Genomic DNA, 19,453 nt, shown 5'->3' with positions numbered 1-19,453 from the left:
CCCATATAGCTTCCGCTAGTGGCTCAATTATTAGCGTGAATAGCAACTGTGAGAGAGGGCATCCCTGACGGCAGCCCCTAACCACACTGAAGTTATCCGAGCCTAAGCCATTGGTGATCATGACTGCTTTGAGGTCATTATACAATGTTGAGACCCATTTAGCAAATACCTTTCCAACACCAAACCTTTCCAATTATAGAACAGGTATGACCATTCACCCCAACAAATGCCTTCTCCATGTCCAATGAGACTACTAATCCTGGTATTCTTTCCTGATGACAGACTAGAATCACATTCAAAACCCTTCTAATATTATTAGATGATTTATGGCCCTTGATAAACCCCGTCCAGTCCTCTTTTATGATATATGGCAATACCCTCTCCTAATGTTTTAGAAAGAATTTTAAAGTCTAGCAAGGATATTGGTCTGCATGATGCACAATCTTCTGGGTCCTTCCCTTGAAAATGAGGGAGATATTCGTCTCTTTCAACAAAGGCAGAAGGCAGCCCTGACTATATGAGTAGTTATACATGTCCATAAGTGGACCAGCTAATACTCCTGTAAACTCTTTGTATAACTCAACTTGAAATCCATCTAAGCCAGGAGCCTTCCCACTCTGAAGCTGCCTGATTGCGGCAAGTATTTCCTGGGTTGTTCGGGGAGCATTCCGGACCGACACCTGTTCCGGGCTTAAGTCCAGAATGGCCAGGCTTTTAAAAAAAGGACTGCATCTTCCTGGCTCTATCTTCACAATCCTGCGATTTATACAAATCAAAGTAAAACTTTCTGAAGATTGTGTTGATCCTTTTCCGATCGTGAGTCAGAGTACCAGTACTTTCCCTAATGGACGTGATAGCATGAGGGGCCTTTTTTTTTCCCTTGCGAGAAACGCTAGGTATCTACCAGGTTTATCGCCAAATTCATATAATCTTTGCTTTGCAAATAATATTTCCCTCTTTGCTGTTTGGGTAAGCGTGGTATTCACGGCTGTCCTAAGGGCCGTAATCCTTTGTAATTTAGCAACAGAGGGCCTAGCAACGTACGCTGTCTCAGCTGCCTTTAAGCGAGCCTCGAGTCGACGCTGTTGTTCTCCCATTAGTTTTTTCTGGGTTACCGAGAATGAAATTATCAGACCCCGCGCATAAGCCTTAATGGTCTCCCACATCACTGACAGGTTACTAGCCGTACCTGAATTAATTTCCAAAAATGTTTTGAGTTCTTGAGAGAAATATTTTACAAATTTACTATCCTTCATTAAGAAAGAATCCATACTCCCAATGTCAGGGGGCCGTCTCATTGTTCCTAGTCTTGATTTCCATATACACTGCAGCATGATCAGAAATTATTATATTGCCTATTTTGCAGGATAATATGGAATTCCAAAAGGTCGAGGGGGCAAAAAACATATCAATTCTAGTGTGACACTTATGTGGATTAGAATAAAAAGAGAAATCTCTGGCTTGCGGGTGGAGGCACCTCTACACATCTACTAATCCTAACTCTTTATTCAAATTTGCCAATTACCTGGATCTGGGGTACTCTTGGGTATCCTGTCTATCTCTGGGTCCATAGTGCAATTAAAGTCTCCCCCTATAATTTTATGACAAGCACCAAAAGCCATCAGTTTGGATAAAGCTTCCATTATAAATTTGAAAGGATGCGCCGGAGGACAAGACAGATTCAAAATCCCATATTCCTCTCCAATTATAAGGGCTTTAATCAGTCTGTACCGTCCAGATTCATCTTTTATCTGACTTAGGATTTTGAAAGGGAGATTCTTCCGAAATAAGAATGACTACTCCCCTACGTTTTGAACTGAAAGATGAAAAGAAGGCCTGATCAAATTCACCCTATTGTAATTTCAAGTGTTCTTTATCCAGTAAATGTGTCTCCTGTAAGACAGCTATATCAACCCTTTTTTGAGGTGTGATAGTGTTTTCTTCCTTTTGATTGGCAAATTACTCCCCTTGACATTCCAGATACACCATTTAATCGAACGACTAACCATAATCGTCCAGGCAAGTCCGAGACCCCCCGGGAGGAGAAACCCCATCCAAAACACCCCGAGCATAGACCATAGAAAATTCACAAAAATAGAGATTCTTTAATACACTCATGCAAATCTAGTAAAAAAAACTATTTCTAAATAAAACAAAATATAAAACCTATTTAAAAGGAGATTTTCCCCTTTGCTTCCGGGGGCATTACTTCCTTTCCGAAAACCCATCCTATCCTCTCCCAACCAATGCCCCATTCTCGACCCAGGCACCCCATCATAAAATAGAAAAATTCAAGTGTACTATAAAGCTAAAGTTAACAGTGAGTACCCTAACCCCCCACCCACACCAACACCTAGATACATCTAGCAATGTTAATACCACTAAAACCTATATAGTTACAGTAAAACTATAAAGTTACAGTCTCAGCAGGTAGTAATTAAGTATAATAAAACAAAATAAAAGGAGGAACAACCCCACTCTAAAAGAAAGAGATAAGGTAGGACAAGGCAGATGCCCCCCCCACCATCTGAATCGACTAGACCACCTGGCCTACATCATAAAAAGAAAATCACATAGTGGAGAACAAATAAGCCCCCTTCCCTACCACTCCGGAGATGATATTGAACAATAAAGGGAATAAAAGAAGAAAAAAAGGAGTAAACCGGGGTGGGGTGAGGAGCAGAACAGCATCATTAACCACATGAATTAATTCTTATAATCTATTTAAGAAAGTCCAAAAATTCTTTGGCCTTCTCCGGTGATCCAAAGTTATAGACTGACCCTTCGTGGTTAAAACGTAGCGTCGCTGGGTAGCACAGGGAGTACTGAATGTTTAAACTCCTTAGATACTTCTTCGTTTCATCAAACGCCCTCCTCTTGCGGACCAAATCCTGAAACAACATCATCTTAGATCCCTTGTATGTCATGGCCTGGGGATCTTTCCCGAGATTTCTGGAGGCTCCAAGAGCATTTGCTTCTCCCTGTTAACACTGAAGCCGGAACAGGACCAGGTGGGGGTGCTGGTCCGACCCGGGCCTGCGTGTTGCAACCCAGTGGGCCCATTCTACCTGCACCTGGCCTGATCCAGCGTCCAGCTTCAACATCTGAGGGAGCCACTGCTCCAAAAACGCTGCAAGCTCGCCTTCCTCTTCCCGTGTGGGAAGGTCCGGCAAACGAATATATTTTCGACGACCCCGATTCTCAAGGTCGTCGAGATCTTCTAAGGCCCGGACTCGCTGTTCGAGAGTCCTGACACGACCCACGGCTGATTCTGCAGCAGCCTCGGAAGTCGTGGCCTTTAGCTCCACCCCTCCAACTCGATGTTCGATATTTTTTTTTCAATGTCTCGGTCGTGCTTTTGCAGCGCGACCGAGAGCGATTCCCACCTGCTTCTGGACTTTCTATGATGATGTCGATCTTCTCTTCCAGCCTGGTAATTACAGCAACAAGGCTCTCCACTGTAGGTAAGTCCCCTGGGGCGGCTGCGGACGCCTCTGCTGCTGCTGGGGAGGGTGGGGGTGGGGTTGGGGTTCCCGCCTGCTGTGAGCGGCGGGCATTCTTTCCCTTAGTCATTTTAACAAAGCACCAAACTACTCAAGTTTGATGCAAAATTACTAACTGTATTGAATAAAAGTTATTTTGAATGATTTGGCAGGTGTGGTGGAGGTGGGCAGCCCACTTTGCCTGAGTCTTTGGCAGAGCACTTACAGACTCAGACTTGCTGGGTTGCTGCCATCTTGGATCTGAATAACCTCACTATAAGAATGTTGTTGACTAAACACTCATTTTTCAGGCAACTTATACTTTAAAACACAAAACAAACTTCTTTTATTTTAACTTTTAGCTTGACTGACAGCATACTTCACAGATGTACTTTAAGTTGTCCCTTTAGATGAACTTAAATGATGTTTCTGAACTGCCAAGGATTTTCCTCTGTTATTTTGTTTTCTCAGCAATTCATCTCAATTGTCTTTCACAGGAAGCTGTTACATCGGAGAATTTTCCCGTCACACAAGCTTGTGGTGTTGGGGATGGTATAGTAACATGGATGAGTTTTGGTGAAATAATAGGCAGAGAATTGGAATAAGGTGGAAAGTTTCAGAATGGCAACCTGTAACTAATAGAATGCCACAGGGATCAATGCAGGGGTCCCAATTGTTCATAATATATATCTCAATGACTTGGGTATGAGAAGTAATATCACTAAATTCGCAGATGCAAAGTAGTTGGGAAGACAATTGGTGAGGATGACGTAAAGATCTTGCTGAGGGACAAAGACAGGTAAGGTGAGTTGGCAAACCGTGGCCAATTCAATATAATGTGGAAAACAGGTTATGGACCTCATGGCAGAAAAATAAAGCTGAATATTATTTAAATGGAGAAAGACTGTAGAAAGCTGCAGCACAGAGGGATTTTGGGGGCCATCATGCATAAATCACAAAATGCTAGCATCCAGGTTTAGTCAGGAGGAAGGTTTACCTTTATTTTATAGGGAATGGAACAGAAAAATAGGGAAACCTTGCTAGAATGAAAGGTACTAGTTAGACCATACTTAGAACCAACCTTTCAACAATTGACTCTGTCTACACTTCTCATTAATACGAAAAGGCAGCCAACATCATTAAAGACCCCTCTCACCCTCGTTATAGTCTCTTCATGCCTCTTCTTTCAGGTAGAAAATACAAAAGCTTAAACATTTACCAGCAGTTTCAAGAACAGCTTCTTCCCAGCTGTTAGACTTCTCAAATTTCAAATCTTTTTTAGCACTTTCTTTGCAGTTGTAACTTTATATTCTTCTCTCTGTTCAATTGCCTTATGATCTGATTGTACTGCACGTAAAAAATACTTTTCACTGTACTTAGTTACATGTGACAATAACAAATCAAATCAAATCAAGGAGTATTGTGAATAGTTTTGATCCCCGATTGAAGGAATGATAAGCTTGTATTGGAAGCAGTACAGAGGATATTCATTAGGTTGATTACTGCTACTGAGACATTCCGTGGTGAGGGATTGAGTAGGTTGGGTCTGTATTCACTGGAGTTTAAAAGAATGAAAGGTGACCACAGTAATGTATACAAGATTCTGAGAAGACTTGACAGGTCTAGATGCTGAGAGGTTGGTTTGCCTTTTGGGAGAATCTAGAACCATACGGCGTAATTTGAGAGAAAAAGGTTGCCAATTTAAGACAGAAATAATAAGGAATTTCTTCTGTTGAGTGTAACGAACCTGTAGAAACTTTACCATAGAGGGCTGTTGACTCTGATTTATTGAATATATTCAGGGATGAGAGAAACTGATTTTTTTTTGTGTGTATGTGTTTTTAATCAATAAAGGAATCAAATATTACAGAGAAAATTTTATAAAAGTGGAGTTGAGGATTATCAGATCACCCATGATCTCATTGTATGGAGGAGCAGACTCAAATGTTCTGAATTGCATTTTTTTTTGCTCTTGTGTCTTTTGGTTGAAGAAAGCAAATCTTTACATCTTCACAAATTCTGTCTGGTCAGTCTCATATTTCTGCCTGTTGAAATGTAGATACTTTCATTTTGTTTTTGTTTTGCCTGTATTGTGGCAAACTAACTTTAAATTTTTAGGAATATCCAGCTATGGAGGGGAGAATCTAATGAGGAGAGGTTGAGAAGATTGGGGCCTATACGCATTGGAATTTAGAAGAATGAGGTAACCTTCATGAAACATACAAGATTCTTAAAGGACTTGACAGGACAGATGCGGAGAGGTTGATTCTCTTTGTAGGAAAGTCGAGAACCATAGGGTTATTCCTGAATGAGGGATTGTATGTTTAAGACCAGATGAGGAATTTCTTTCTCAGATGGTAGTGAATCAGTAGAATTCTTTACAGGGTTCTGTTGAGGCTGAGTTATTCAAGGATGAGAGATTTTTAATTTATAAGGGAATCAAGGGTTATGGGGAAAAGGCAAGGAAGTGGAGTTACGGATAATCAGATCACCCATAATCTTGTTCAATGGCAGAGCACACTCGATGGGCTGAATGGCCAACTTCTGTTTATACATCTTTTGGTCTCAAAGTCTATTTCTCTGGTGATGTGGATCTCTCAAGCCATATATCCTGGTAAAATGTTGATTAGCTACATCTGAATTCCCAACTGTACAAAACTCTGGTGGGGCCGCACTTGGAGTATTGCATACAATTCTGGTCACCGCATTATTGGAAGGATGTGGAATCGTTGGAAAGGGTGCAGAGGAGGTTTGCCACAATGTTGCCTGGTATGGAGGGAAGGCCTTATGAGAAAAGACCGAGGGACTTAAGGCTGTTTTCGTTAGAGAGAAGAAGGTTGAGAGGTGACTTAATGGAGACATGCAGGATGATCAGAGGATTAGATAGGGTGGACAGTGAGACTTTTTCCTTGGATAGTGATGGCTGGTATGAGGGGACATAGCTTTAAATTGAGGGGTAATTGATATAGGACAGATGTCAGAGGTAGGTTCTTTACTCAGATTAGTCAGGGTGTGGAATGCCCTGCCTGCAACAGTAGTAGACTCGCCAACTTGAAGGGCATTTAAATGATCATTAGATAAATATATGGATGTTAATGGAATAGTGTAGGTTAGATAGGCTTCAGACCGGTTTCACAGGTTGGCACAACATCGACAGCCAAAGGGCCTGTACAATACTGTATTGTTCAATGTTCTAACTCTCACCTTGGAAGTAAGTGTTTAAAATACGATGACTTACAACCCAACATAATACTTTAAAGTTTTGCTGAGATGCTGTTTCACTGCAACAATGGGAGTGAGGAGCTGAACAAAGTTAATTTTTGTTTATATCTTTTAAAAATAAATCTTGGTGTGGGAGGCAAGTTAATGCAGTTGGTCAAGTAAGGAGAAATAGAACAAATCCCAAATCAGCTCTAATGAAAAACAAGAGTGAGTGACTGTATTTATTAAAGATAACTGGGGTTAAGCATGCCTTATTTTAGCATGTTCTATGATTTGCTTTACCCTCCTCCTTAAGTTGTTTCTTTTAATCAATAAATGATACTGTATTGTCTTGCAGTTACTGTGCCCCCTGGTGGCAATACTGTTGGCTTTGTATGCTCTTTATAGTCTTAGAATTTTATGCCAGTTATTATCTCTACTTTGTAATTTACATAGATACTTCATTTATAATATACACGCTAAATTGTCTCCCATTAAGACTGGAACAATTTAATGTGTTTGTTAAGCACTCGAAATCAGCAGCCTGCCTTCCCAAGGCACACTTTTGGTATTGTGAGAATCAGTGTCACTGTATTCAATATTTTCTGAAGCCTATTTTATTTCCTTGCAATTAGGTTTTACCCACTTTCCTCAAATTCTTACGATTGCTGTAGCTAGGCAACTAAAATCTGGTATATAATTGTTGGGTTGTTTTACATATGCCATCATGCTTCTGTAGTTAAGGGTGTCGATCATATTGTGAGAGTAAAAAGGCCTGTTGGGGAAAAAAAATACTCGAGTACAGACTTCATACTGTCAAACTGAAGGAGAGAAAATACAACTTCCTTTACTGTATTCTGCGCTGTACTGTTCTTTGTTGTAGGTCAATGCAGTTGTTTATGCATTAGCTGTCAAATTGGGGAAAATAATTTCACCTACTCTGAAAAGTCAATAAGTGATTCCAAAGATATTATTTCATGGAATCATAGAATCTTTACAGTGTGGAAGTAGACCTTTCAGCCCATCAAATCCACATTGACCCTCCGAACAACATTCAACTCAGACCTACCACCCCACTTTATCCTTGTAACCCTGCATTTCCCATGGCTAATGCATCTAGCCTGCCTATCCAGGAATACTATGGGCAATTTAGCATGGCCAATACACCTAAACTGCACATCTTTGGACTGTTGGAGGAAACTCAGAATGTGCAAACTCTGCACATAGTCGCCTGAGAATGGAACTGAACTTGGGTCAATTCTGCTGTGAGGCAGCAGTGCTAACTGCTGAGCAATAAATGAAGTATTTGATCTGCTGACTTCACTCACCAGCTTTTGTAAATAGAGGAAAAGACGACAAAACTGAAGTCTGCTTGAATGAAAACAGACCCTCTTATTGAAAAGGTGTAAATATTTCCTCTTTATCATGCTCAAAATGCAGTAAATCATTCTGATTAAAGCAAAATAAAGGACTCTGGATAAGCTTTGCAACCATTTCCCTGGGAACAAATTGAATTAAGAAAGAAATGTTTTGCCCATTGCAGCTAAACACCATTTATTTACTGATCAGTACTATCATTTATTTTTGGATCTTGTGCATTTTGAGAATCACAGCTGTGTGACATACTGCTGGATTTATTTTAAATCACTTCCATGGAGTTTAGTTTCAGGCGCACACAGAGGAGCCAATGCTTTCTACTATCCTGCGGTTAGCTCTAATCAGGCTGACAAAGATAATATCCTCTGACTGCTGGTAATGCATATCAATAAATAACTTCCCACAGTTTAACAGTCTCTGCATTGGCTCCAACCCCACAAATCAGAAACTTATGGATTTTTTTTTAAGAGACACTTGTTATGTCAAAGTGGAACATTATTACATTTTCAAGGTCTTATTCTTGGTAAGATTCAAACTTAGAGTTAGGCTTTAGACCTGGAAGTTCCCTTGGGTACACTATGTAAATAGTCTGAGAACATTTTGTCAATGACTAACTATATGATGGGAGTATTAAAAGAGAACCAAATTGCAAGCTATTTATAGATTCATGACTTTGCATTTGTGCTTTGTTGAAGTTTTTGAACGTAGAACACACAAAAACAACTTGATACAACAAATGCAATTATTGAACTGTTTTAACTGAATTACCATGCAGGGCAAAAGTTAGGATTAGATTCATGAAATTAAATCAAAATATATAATAGACTAATACAAAATATTGAACCTGCCACTTTTTTAATTGTATCAGTATTTGTTCTTTCTTGAGTTAATTAAAACAATTCTATTATTCCACACAGTCTAAATTTTTGTTGCTGGCATTAAATTCCTGTATCTGTTTGTTTTCCTGTATGCAACTGGGAGAGAAGGCCTACCAGACTTCCTAGTGAACCATGGAACCAAAAAGTCCCAAAACAGTCAGAATTTTTCTTGGTTGTAGTTGACCATTGTGCTACCCTCTGCACGCAAAGGATTCCATTCCACTTTTTGATTGAAAAATAAGGAATTCTTCCCATGTTCTCAACAGTGTACAACCTGTAATTAAGGCTTCTGAGAAAGATTAATCGATTCTTCTCATTGTGAAATCTTGCTGTGTATAAATTGGGGCCAAGCTTACTTGCAAAACTATGACAATTATGGAGTCATACAGCACAAAAACAGTCCCTGTGGTCTAACTTGTTCATGCTGACAAAGTTTCCCAAATTAAACTAGTCTCACATGCCTGCATTTGGCTCATATCCCTCTAAACCCTTTCTATTAATGTACCTGTCCAAATGTCTTTTAAATGTTGTAACTGTATCTGCATCTACTCAACTCTGGCAGTTTATTCCACATATGAACCATCCTCTGTATGAAAATGTTGCCCTTCAGGCCCCTCAAAATCTTTCCCCTCTCACCTTAAAAATACGATGCCTAGTTTTGAACTCCCCTACCTTAGGGAACAGACCTTTGTATTCACCTTGTGTATGCTCCTCATGATTTTATAAACCTCTATAAGGTCACCATCCAGGGGAGAAAAAAGTTCCTTTTGGGAGTCCGGATATCAGGAAACTGGCGAGCCAAATACAGTTTATCTTTTTGGTTCCAAATGGTATAACTAAATTAAATTTGATCCAAGTATATTTTAAGAAATAGTTACATTAATGTCATGTTATGGACATTGGGAACATTACGCCTTTAACTCGTACTTGTGGGTATATGATGGCTCTTTCAGGTTAAATTCACACAATCATGTGTACCTGGATTGGTTTCCACGTGGATTTCTTTAATTTGATTTATTATTATCACTCGTACCTAGCTATAGTGAAAGGTTTTGTGTATGTACAGGCAGATCATACCATACAAAATACATTAGGGTAATAGAACAGAGTGAAGAATACAATGTCCTCATTGTAGGGAAGGTACACTGAGAGCGAAATCAACATTAAATTCAACATTTGAGAGGTCTATTCAGAAGTTCACTAAAAGCAAGGAAGAAGTTGTTCTCGAATCTATTTGTGTGTGTGTATACAAATTTCTGTCTTCTGCCTGATGGAAGAGGGTGGAAGAGAGGATAACTGGGGTGGGAGGGGTCTTTCATTATGTTGGTTGCTTTCCTGAGGTAGGCGGAAATATAGATGGAGTCAGTGGATGGAAGGCTGGTTTGTCTGATGGACTGGGCTGTTTCTCTGTAGTTTCTTACGGTCTTGGGAAGACCAGGTACCAAAACATGCCGTGATGCATCCAGATAGAATGCTTTCTATGGTGCATCTGTAAAAATTGCTCAGAGTCCTTGTGACTTTCCTTAGCCTCCTGAGAAAGTAGAGACTTGTTGTGCTTTCCTGACCATTGCATCGATGTGGGTAAACCAGGACAGATTGTTGGTGATCAATACTCCCAGGAACTTGCCATTCTCGACCATCTCCACTTCAGCCCCATTAATACTAATAGGGGTGTACCCTCCATTCCACTACCTGAAGTTGATGACCAGCTCCTTCATTTTGCTGATGTTGACAGAGAGCTTGGTGTCTTTATAGCATGCTGCTAAGCACTCAATCTCTTTTTTGCACTCTGTCTTGTCATTGTTTGAGATCTGCCCTACAAATGGTGGTGTCATCAGCAAACTTGTAAATGAAAATTGGGGTGGAATTTGATTGCACAGTTGAGTGTATGTGGAATACAGTAGAGGACTGAATGTGCAACTTGGCAGGGCATTAGTGTTGTGGATAACAGTGGAGGAGGGTTGTCACCTATTCTTAGATTGCGGTCTAATGCTCAGGAAGTTGAGAATCCAGTTACAGAGGGCGAAGCCGAGACCTAGGTTTTGCAGTTTACAGATGGGTTTGTTTGGAGTTATGGTGTTGAAGGCAGAACTGTAGTCAATATTTAGGAGCCTGACTTAGGTCTCCTTGTTATCCATATTTTCCAGGGATGATGCCAGGGTTGCACCGGTAGGCAAATTGCAAAGGATCAAGGCAATCTGGGAGGCTGAAGTAGTTGTGAGCCATGATTAACCCCTTGAAGCACTTGTTAATTATGGAGGCCTGAGTCACCAGGCTGTAGTTATTGAGGCACGCTGCATGACTTTCCTTTGGCACTGGGATGATGCAGATGGGGACTTCAGATTGTACAAAGGAGAGGTTAAAGATGTCTGAATTCTCCTACCAGTTGGACCACACAGGATCTGAGTGCACAGCCAGGGACTCCATTAGCCAGTGGCTTTCCAAGAGTTCACTCTCAAGAAGACTGATCTAATGTCTGTGGCAATGACCATGGGTATAGGTACATCTGAGACTGGGATAGGTGATATTGTTTCTGTTCAAAACGAGCATTGAAATTGTTGGGTAGGGATGTACTATTGCCCATGCTTCTGCTCGACATTTCTTTGTAGCAGTTATGTCCTGTGAGCCTTGCCAAAAACAATGGGTGTCCATGTGGTTAGTATAGGTTTGAAAAATGTGGTGCTGGAAAAACACAGCAGGCCAGGCAGCATCCGAGGAGCAGGAGAATCGACGTTTCAGGCATAAGCCCTCCTTTTTATGCCCGAAACGTCGATTCTTCTGCTCCTCAGATGCTGCCTGGCCTGCTGTGTTTTTCCAGCACCACATTTTTCAACTCTGGTACTCCAGCATCTGCAGTCCTGACTTTCTCCTAGTTAGTCTAGGTCTCAAACTTAGTTTGGTATTGCCTCTTGGCTTTCCCATGTGGAACGACATTGTTCAGTTCTGATATAAGTTTAATTGGTTTATTGCCAAACCACAGGAGATTGTGTATTCAATGCACAAACCCTTTTAAAAAGTAAAGACTTCACCTTGAGTTATATTGTTCAGATGCTTAATGGTTGAATGATTTTACAATCACACACCAAAAATAGGGTTTGGAGTGTCCAGACTGCACAAAGTTTAAGAAAAATTAGCGTAAATAAAGATTCTGGGATGACTTGAAGTACTAGAGAGTGTGCCAGATTAGGAAGGTATGACCTGTATTTTTCTATAAGTATTCAAATTAAATAATTTTAATCTGTGTGTTGGACACTGAAACGATACACCCACACTTCATGATAGTAATCATGGTATTTATGTAGAATTTATAGCAGATTGAAATTGCTTTCAACGTGAACTGCAGTTTGAGATTCTCACTTTAACAATTGGTTCTCTGTAGTTTTGAATCCTCAAGGGATTTTTACATTGGTTTCGCTCCTAAGATAAATCTTAAAAGCAACCAAGAAATTGACTTTTTTTTCCCCCCTATCTTCATGATTCCTTGGTGCTGGCACTATTATGAAAATATAAATGCACTTGATTGTTGTCTAGTTCCCAAACATTTTTGCACATCTTTTCCTAATTTAACAGTAATATTAAAATCCGTATTATTTAGAGTGATTGCAGACCATGAAACTAGAATGTCAGATTGTCACTCTGAGAAGTTTCATGTATTGCATTTCAAGTAACACCTTGATTTAAATTTCTAATTTTATTTCTTTATAAAATTGTTCAGTAAGATAGCTTTCTCATAAAGCGAAACAAACCAAAAATGAGTATTAACTCTTTCTGCCTGGTTAGCAGATGGCATGTTTTAAAAACACAGTAAAAGTAATAAATCAAATCTTGGCAAAAAGAGGGATCAATAGACTTGCACTCTGCAGGATACAAAAGTGTGTATTTGTGCCTGATATAGGAATAGCTGGATTTCTTGTAGGTTTTGCTATCTGTTTTTTTCACTATGAAATTTTAATAGTAGTTAAACATACCACTGGTACCCTTTATCATTATAGCATTGTTTTGATGAAAAATTTATTTTAAAAATAGGGTTTACCAATCAAGCCAAGACAAGATACTTTCTTCATTGAAGATAGATTGAGGAAGAAAGATTGGCATGACCACCAAGCAATTCGCGCAGATGCAGCCAAATCAGGTCTGAATTTATAAATAGAGATTCTCTTACTGTTGTTCAAAGAAAGCATGGTTATGTTTAAGTGATTTTGCTTTAATAGATCTACTTGTAAAGTTAACCCTTTTTAAATAATTTTAGTAATAAATGTGCATCTAAGCCAAGTTACCTTTTTTATTTTACTTGTTAACTTCTCATGACATTGCCCATAGCCATTATAAGAGCTGAATATGAATTGACAGAAAAGGGGGAAATTTGGGAATAGTAGGTGGGTTGGGTAAAAGAAAATGACACAATTTGTGACTAAAGAACAGACCAAAAATGAAAAGAGTTAAGGTGAAATAAAGTGGTAGAAAGAAAGTTGACTGGAATTAATGAAGAGTTTGAGAGCTAAAGGTATGGGCTATGAATTTATTTTTGAAAAATAAAACAAATGACAGCTTGATGCATTAGCCAGGAGTCATGATAATTGGCCTGAAATTTCACATGGGGGTGTGCAAATGTGAGTTGGGCCTTCTTGCAGCTTCCAGACTGACTGTGAATCCAGTTTACAGCAAGGGGCAGCTTCAAGTGCAGTTTGCAACTTGAGATTGTGTTCAGGTCAGAAGAGATTGAGGTGGAAGTGTGTTTGTTCCTCCCATCCTCTACGAAATTAAAGGGCATTAAATGGTGATGAATTTTAGAACCTTTATGTTCCAGGGAATGCTGTTTGGCCCTTCATGTCTACACCAGCTGTCTGAGCATTTTAACTTGGTGTCAATCTCCTGCATTTTTCCTGGAATCTGGCATGTTATTTATGTTCAAATGACAATACAATGCCCTCTTTGATGCCTCAATTGAACCTCTGTCCACTACACTGCCCAGCAATGCATTAGGTTTTCCTCACCTTGCATTTGCTTCTTTTGCAAAACACTTCAAAACCATGACTTCTGGTTCTCATTCTGTTCATTAATGGGCGTAGTTGTTTCCTATCCATTTGTCATAGTTTTGTAAAGTTCTATCGAGTTTTCTCCTAGCCTTCGCCTTCCCAAGGAAAGCAGTCCCAACTTCTCCAGTCTTCCCTCATAACTGAATGTCTCACCCGTGGAACCATGCTCGTAAACCTCTTTTGCACCTCTCTCCAGTACATTCACATTTTCTGATAGTGTGGTGCCCAGAATACTGTAGCTGAAATCTAACCAATGTCTTTCATAATTTTGTCATAATTTGTACTGTATGTCACTATTATGAAGCCTAGAGTTCTGTATGCTTTATGTTTAGCTCTCTCTACTTATCTGCCAAATTAAATGTCCATGTACACCTATGTCTCTCTGCTCCTCCATACCCTTTTGAACAGTACCCTTTGTTTTATACTCTCTCCATTCAAAAATCTCCCAACAGATGGCCCTATGAAGATGCTGGTGATCTGAGACTTTTGCACTCTTGGTACTGTTGAATTTTGTGTTGTTGGGATGCATACTCTTAGTGAATCTATTAGTTGCTGATGTCCAAGACACTCCCACAAGGGTAACAACCTCTGCACATCTACCCTGTCATGCCCTCTAGAATCTTGAATGATTCAGTAGGGTTACCAATCATTCATCTAAACTCCAATGAGTACTAGCCCTAGTACAATACTGTATCAACCTAGGACCGTGTCCAATGCCAGTATATTTTTCCTTACAGCAAAGCAATGAAGGAAACTGCTCACAGCAGTGTAACACACGCGTGCGCGCGCACGCACACACACACAACTTTCTCTACTCAAATCCCATATTCTTCCCAAAATCATCCCTAACATCAGGAATGCTCAAAGCCTTTCCTACCCATGAAAATTATGGGAGGACTGAGCAGCAGAGAAAATGTCATTTTCCATTCAAAAGGGCTGGAATTTACACTTCCCAGCTGGCACACCATGTGTAAAATCCAGCCAGTGGTCTTCAAGTCATGATCCCGAATACCCCACCTCCACCCTCTGCTAACTTGTCTGAAATTCTACAGGAGGCAGAGGAGGGCTTGTGCAGCCTGCCCGTTTTGGGGTCTTGGTGCCTATTGAGGCCCTTTTAAAGGTCCAACCAATGGTTTCATCCTGCTCCCACATCTGTCTGTTGCACATGGCTGGAATGGCGCACACTGTATAGAAAACCCAATATATTTAGCTGTGTGCACTGCTTGTCAAAAAAAGGGCTTGGAGGAGCCTTATACGTGCATCTCCTTGGTTCATTGAAGGCACTCACTGTGAAGTCTAATGCTTTCGACCTGCCTCTGGCCTCTTGAACCTGCCACACCACTACAGTGAACCTATTGATATGGCAATGTGATCTATTTGCTTTAATGTCATAAGCTTTATTTAACTTTGTCCAGTGATTGCTTGGTACATGCTTGAAGCGATAATGAAAGTTTGCAAGAAAACCATGAGGATGGAATGGTGATTTAGTTGTAAATTTCGTATATCCCAATATTAACTTTTGAGAGTGAATAAATATTTCAATAGTGACCTGCCTTATCCTATTAGGAATTGGAGAGCAAGGGAAACCTGTCCCATTGACTGATGAAGATCAAAGCAGCCACGCATATCGGGAAAATGGTTTCAATATCTACGTGAGTGATAAAATCTCTCTGAATCGGAGCCTACCTGACATTCGGCATCCAAAGTGAGTGAAGCTGCTTCTTTCCATTTTGCAATTGATTAAGTTTATTTTTATTTGTTTAAAGCTATTATCAAGCTTGGAATTGACTGTGCCCAACCATATTACAGTTTGCTTGTTTTTTTAAAATAAGATTTTTACAGAGATCATCTTTGCCTTGCAACTTAAACATGACTGTACCTACTGCATATAACATCCATGACATGGGCAATGGCAATACGCATGTAGTGTTAACCATTTGCCATTTCCATCAGAGTGGTTTACAAAGATGGCACTTGGTGCTGTTTCAAGCAGATGTTTTACTTTAGGTATAAACGGTGATCCAAGTGCAGATTGCACTCGTTGTAAGGTTGTTCTAGTTTCTGCTCAGACTCATTTGTGCTTTGCTGAATATAAAATCTGTAGATTTTTGTCTTGGTGATTAATTGTGTGAGGATCAGGTTATGGGTAGCCTGTCTTCCTGCAATGTTTCTTTTAAATCAGCGCAAAATGTCGCAGAGTCTTTATTTGGCCTTAACTGTGGCAATGATTTGGTGAATTCCTTTGTGAAAGCAGTACAGTTTACCAGCAACTCTTAATTGTTGTGCATGTCAACTATTTAGAGCAGTTTTAGAAATAACTATCTTATATTTGAATAAAATACTATGGGTGTCAAAAATTTGACATAAGAGCAGAAAATGCATCATCTGCAGCAATTGAAATAGAATTAACATTTCAGGTGGTTGTTCTTTGAATAGAACTGGAAAAAAATATGTTTGCAGCTCACTTAATTTATTTATTAAACTCCATGCATTCATAAAAAACTCTTTTATTTGGGCTGTACACTCCAACTTGTCCCCCAGCACTTATGCTTTATTCACCTGTTTATTAATTTTCTGTTCTGGTTTAATCAATGCTCTTCTTATAGTCTTGCCATTACCTGCCTTACCTTAAGTAGGATTCCTGACTGCTTCTTCACTCTGTCCTGTTGCTTGATTTTTAAACTGTATTGACTTCGCCCGAATCAGTTACCATGGTTATATAATCCACTTAAGCTCTTCAATCACTTTATTATTTTAAACAGTGACCATTAAATCACCACGTCCCAGATCCTTAAGCCATGGATGAATGAATGACTTTCCTTCATTTTGGACTGCTTAACAGAGCACCCTGTTCAGTGAAACTGAAAGCTGTTTTATCACATTCAATGTTGATCCCACAAATGATTAGGTTTGTTGGCAATGTGAACAGCAGTCAAGCAGTGGGGTTGAAGAGATGAAATGGCAAATGAGATAATAGTGCAAGGCAGACAGATCATTCTCTTATTGTTGTTTTACACCTCATTTAGATCTGTCTTTGATTCTTTCTTTGTGCCATTGCCTTGCTCCGATTCAAGAGTGTGGGCGGCACGGTGGCACAGTGGTTAGCACTGCTGCCTCACAGCGCCAGAGACCCGGGTTCAATTCCCACCTCGGGCGACTGACTGTGTGGAGTTTGCACGTTCTCCCTGTGTCTGCGTGGGTTTCCTCCGGGTGCTCCGGTTTCCTCCCACAGTCCAAAGATGTGCAGGGTCAGGTGAATTGGCCATGCTAAATTGCCCGTAGTGTTAGGTAAGGGGTAAATGTAGGGGAATGGGTGGGCTGCGCTTCGGCGGGTCGGTGTGGACTTGTTGGGCCGAAGGGCCTGTTTCCACACTGTAAGTCAAATCTAATCTAATCTAATCATCTCTCCTGTCTTAACCTGACCCTAACACAGGTGGTCCCTTCAAATCCTTCCCTGTCCATGCACCTACACAAAGCTTAACTGTTTTCAGTTTTGACTCAGTGTCTGTCTTTCCAGATGCTGAAACTTGCTGAGTATGTCTACTAGTTTCTGTTGTTGTTTGTTATTCTGTATTTGCCCATTAACTAGGCAAACAAGTCCTTGAATAATTTCAATGAACTGTTCACAGTTTGTTAATTCCCTGTTTACTCATTTCAGATAAAATTGGAGCTCTAACAGTTTGGTCATCTTTTGCAACTCCTTAAAGTGTGAATATCCTGGTGGAGAGAATCTAAGTACAACTGCATTCCAGGCATCCTATGTCCTTCTAAATTGAGGGAAGACTGCACAAACTTGTGTTGTATTCCATTAAATTCAACAGGTTGAGGATGATAGAATTGAAATGTTAAAATTTATGAAAAGATTTGCTAAAAGTAGATGTAAAGAAGCTATTTCCTTTTGGCAAGAGATTCTAGATCAATTTTCCCATTTATCTCTTATTAATTTTCCACATCTCTAGTATACTGACTTTCTAATTTCTAGTTTTGGTTAAATGGGTAAACATGTGACTAATGTAGGTTGTGATTTCAAACCTCATTCAAGATTTGGTAACATAATACAGTTTGACACTTTAGGTCAGTACTACATTATCAGCTGCCATCTTTCAGAGGTACAGTAAATTGAAGATATATATGGGTGGATGTAAAATCACTCTAGCTCTTCGGGAGAACTGTGTGTTCTCCTTCAATGTTTTGTCCAATACCTATCCATTGACTAATACCACCAGTCTTTAGGTCATCATTTCTCTGTTGGTAGGTGTTTGTTGTGAATCGGTGGGTGCTTTGTTCTCCTTCATTTATGCTGTTCACTACCTTAGGGCATCACAAAGCAATTTACAGAAAATACTTTTATATGTGTTCATTGTTTGTAATGTACAGGATGATAGCGACAATTCAAAGTTACTGTGAATTTTTTGGAGATGCCAGTGTTGGACTGGGGTATACAAAGCTAAAAATCACACAACACCAGGTTATAGTCCAACAGGTTTAATTGGAAGCACACTAGCTTTCGGAGCGTTGCTCCTTCATCAGGTGGTAGTGGAGGGCTCAATCCTAACACAGAACTTATAGCAAAAGTTTACAGTGTGATGTAACTGAAATTATACATTGAAAAATTGATTGTCTGTTAAGCCTTTCATCTGTTAGAATACCATGATAGTTTAAAAAGTTGCAGATAACGGAGTTTTACATGAATTCATGCAGTTTTTGAGCAAAGTATGAATTCATGTAACCCTGCAAGTACAACTTCACCCCACAAAATATATGTGTGTGTGTGTGTTCTTTTCAGAAGTACAGTAAATTGAAGAAAAATATGGGTGGATGTAAAATCACTATAGTTCTTCGGGAGAACTCGGGCAGAGGCTGATAGCTAAGTTCGGTACCCATAGGGAGGGCCTCAACCGGGACCTTGGGATCACGTCACATTACAGGTGATCACCATTACGCACACTCTCTCGCACACTCTCTCGCACACTCTCTCGCACACTCTCTCGCACACTCTCTCGCACACTCTCTCGCACACTCTCTCGCACACTCTCTCGCACACTCTCTCGCACACTCACACACTCCCACACACACACACACTCTCTCCCACACACACACACACACACACACACTCTCTCTCACACACACACACACACACACACACACACACACACACACACACACACACTCTCTCTCTCTCTCTCTCTCTCTCTCTCTCTCTCTCTCTCTCTCTCTCTCTCTCTCTCTCTCTCTCTCTCTCTCTCCCTCTCTCCCACACACACACACACACACACACACTCTCTCTCTCCCACACACACACACACACACACACACACACACACACACACACACACACTCTCTCTCTCTCTCTCTCTCTCTCTCTCTCTCTCTCTCTCTCTCTCTCTCTCTCTCTCTCTCTCTCTCTCTCTCTCTCCCACACACACGCTCTCTCTCTCGCTCTCTCTCTCGCTCTCTCTCTCGCTCTCTCTCTCGCTCT

The 19,453-nt window shown here is 40.2% G+C and overlaps 1 protein-coding gene across 2 annotated transcripts in view; it reads left to right on the top strand.

Annotated features, from left to right (window-relative positions):
• LOC140492053 (polypeptide N-acetylgalactosaminyltransferase 10-like) overlaps window positions 1–19,453 on the top strand; it is a 92,634-nt gene that overhangs the window by 19,331 nt on the left and 53,850 nt on the right. For both annotated transcript variants that reach the window (XM_072590716.1, XM_072590718.1), the window contains exons 2-3: window positions 12,965–13,070; window positions 15,541–15,679. In XM_072590716.1, coding sequence (XP_072446817.1) covers window positions 12,965–13,070; window positions 15,541–15,679 — 245 coding nt within the window. The remainder of the gene's footprint in view (window positions 1–12,964; window positions 13,071–15,540; window positions 15,680–19,453) is intronic.

This window comes from Chiloscyllium punctatum, chromosome 20 (genome assembly GCF_047496795.1).
Source record: "Chiloscyllium punctatum isolate Juve2018m chromosome 20, sChiPun1.3, whole genome shotgun sequence".
In the NCBI taxonomy this organism is placed as follows: Eukaryota; Metazoa; Chordata; class Chondrichthyes; order Orectolobiformes; family Hemiscylliidae; genus Chiloscyllium; species Chiloscyllium punctatum.
This window is presented reverse-complemented; position numbering and strand designations above follow the sequence as displayed.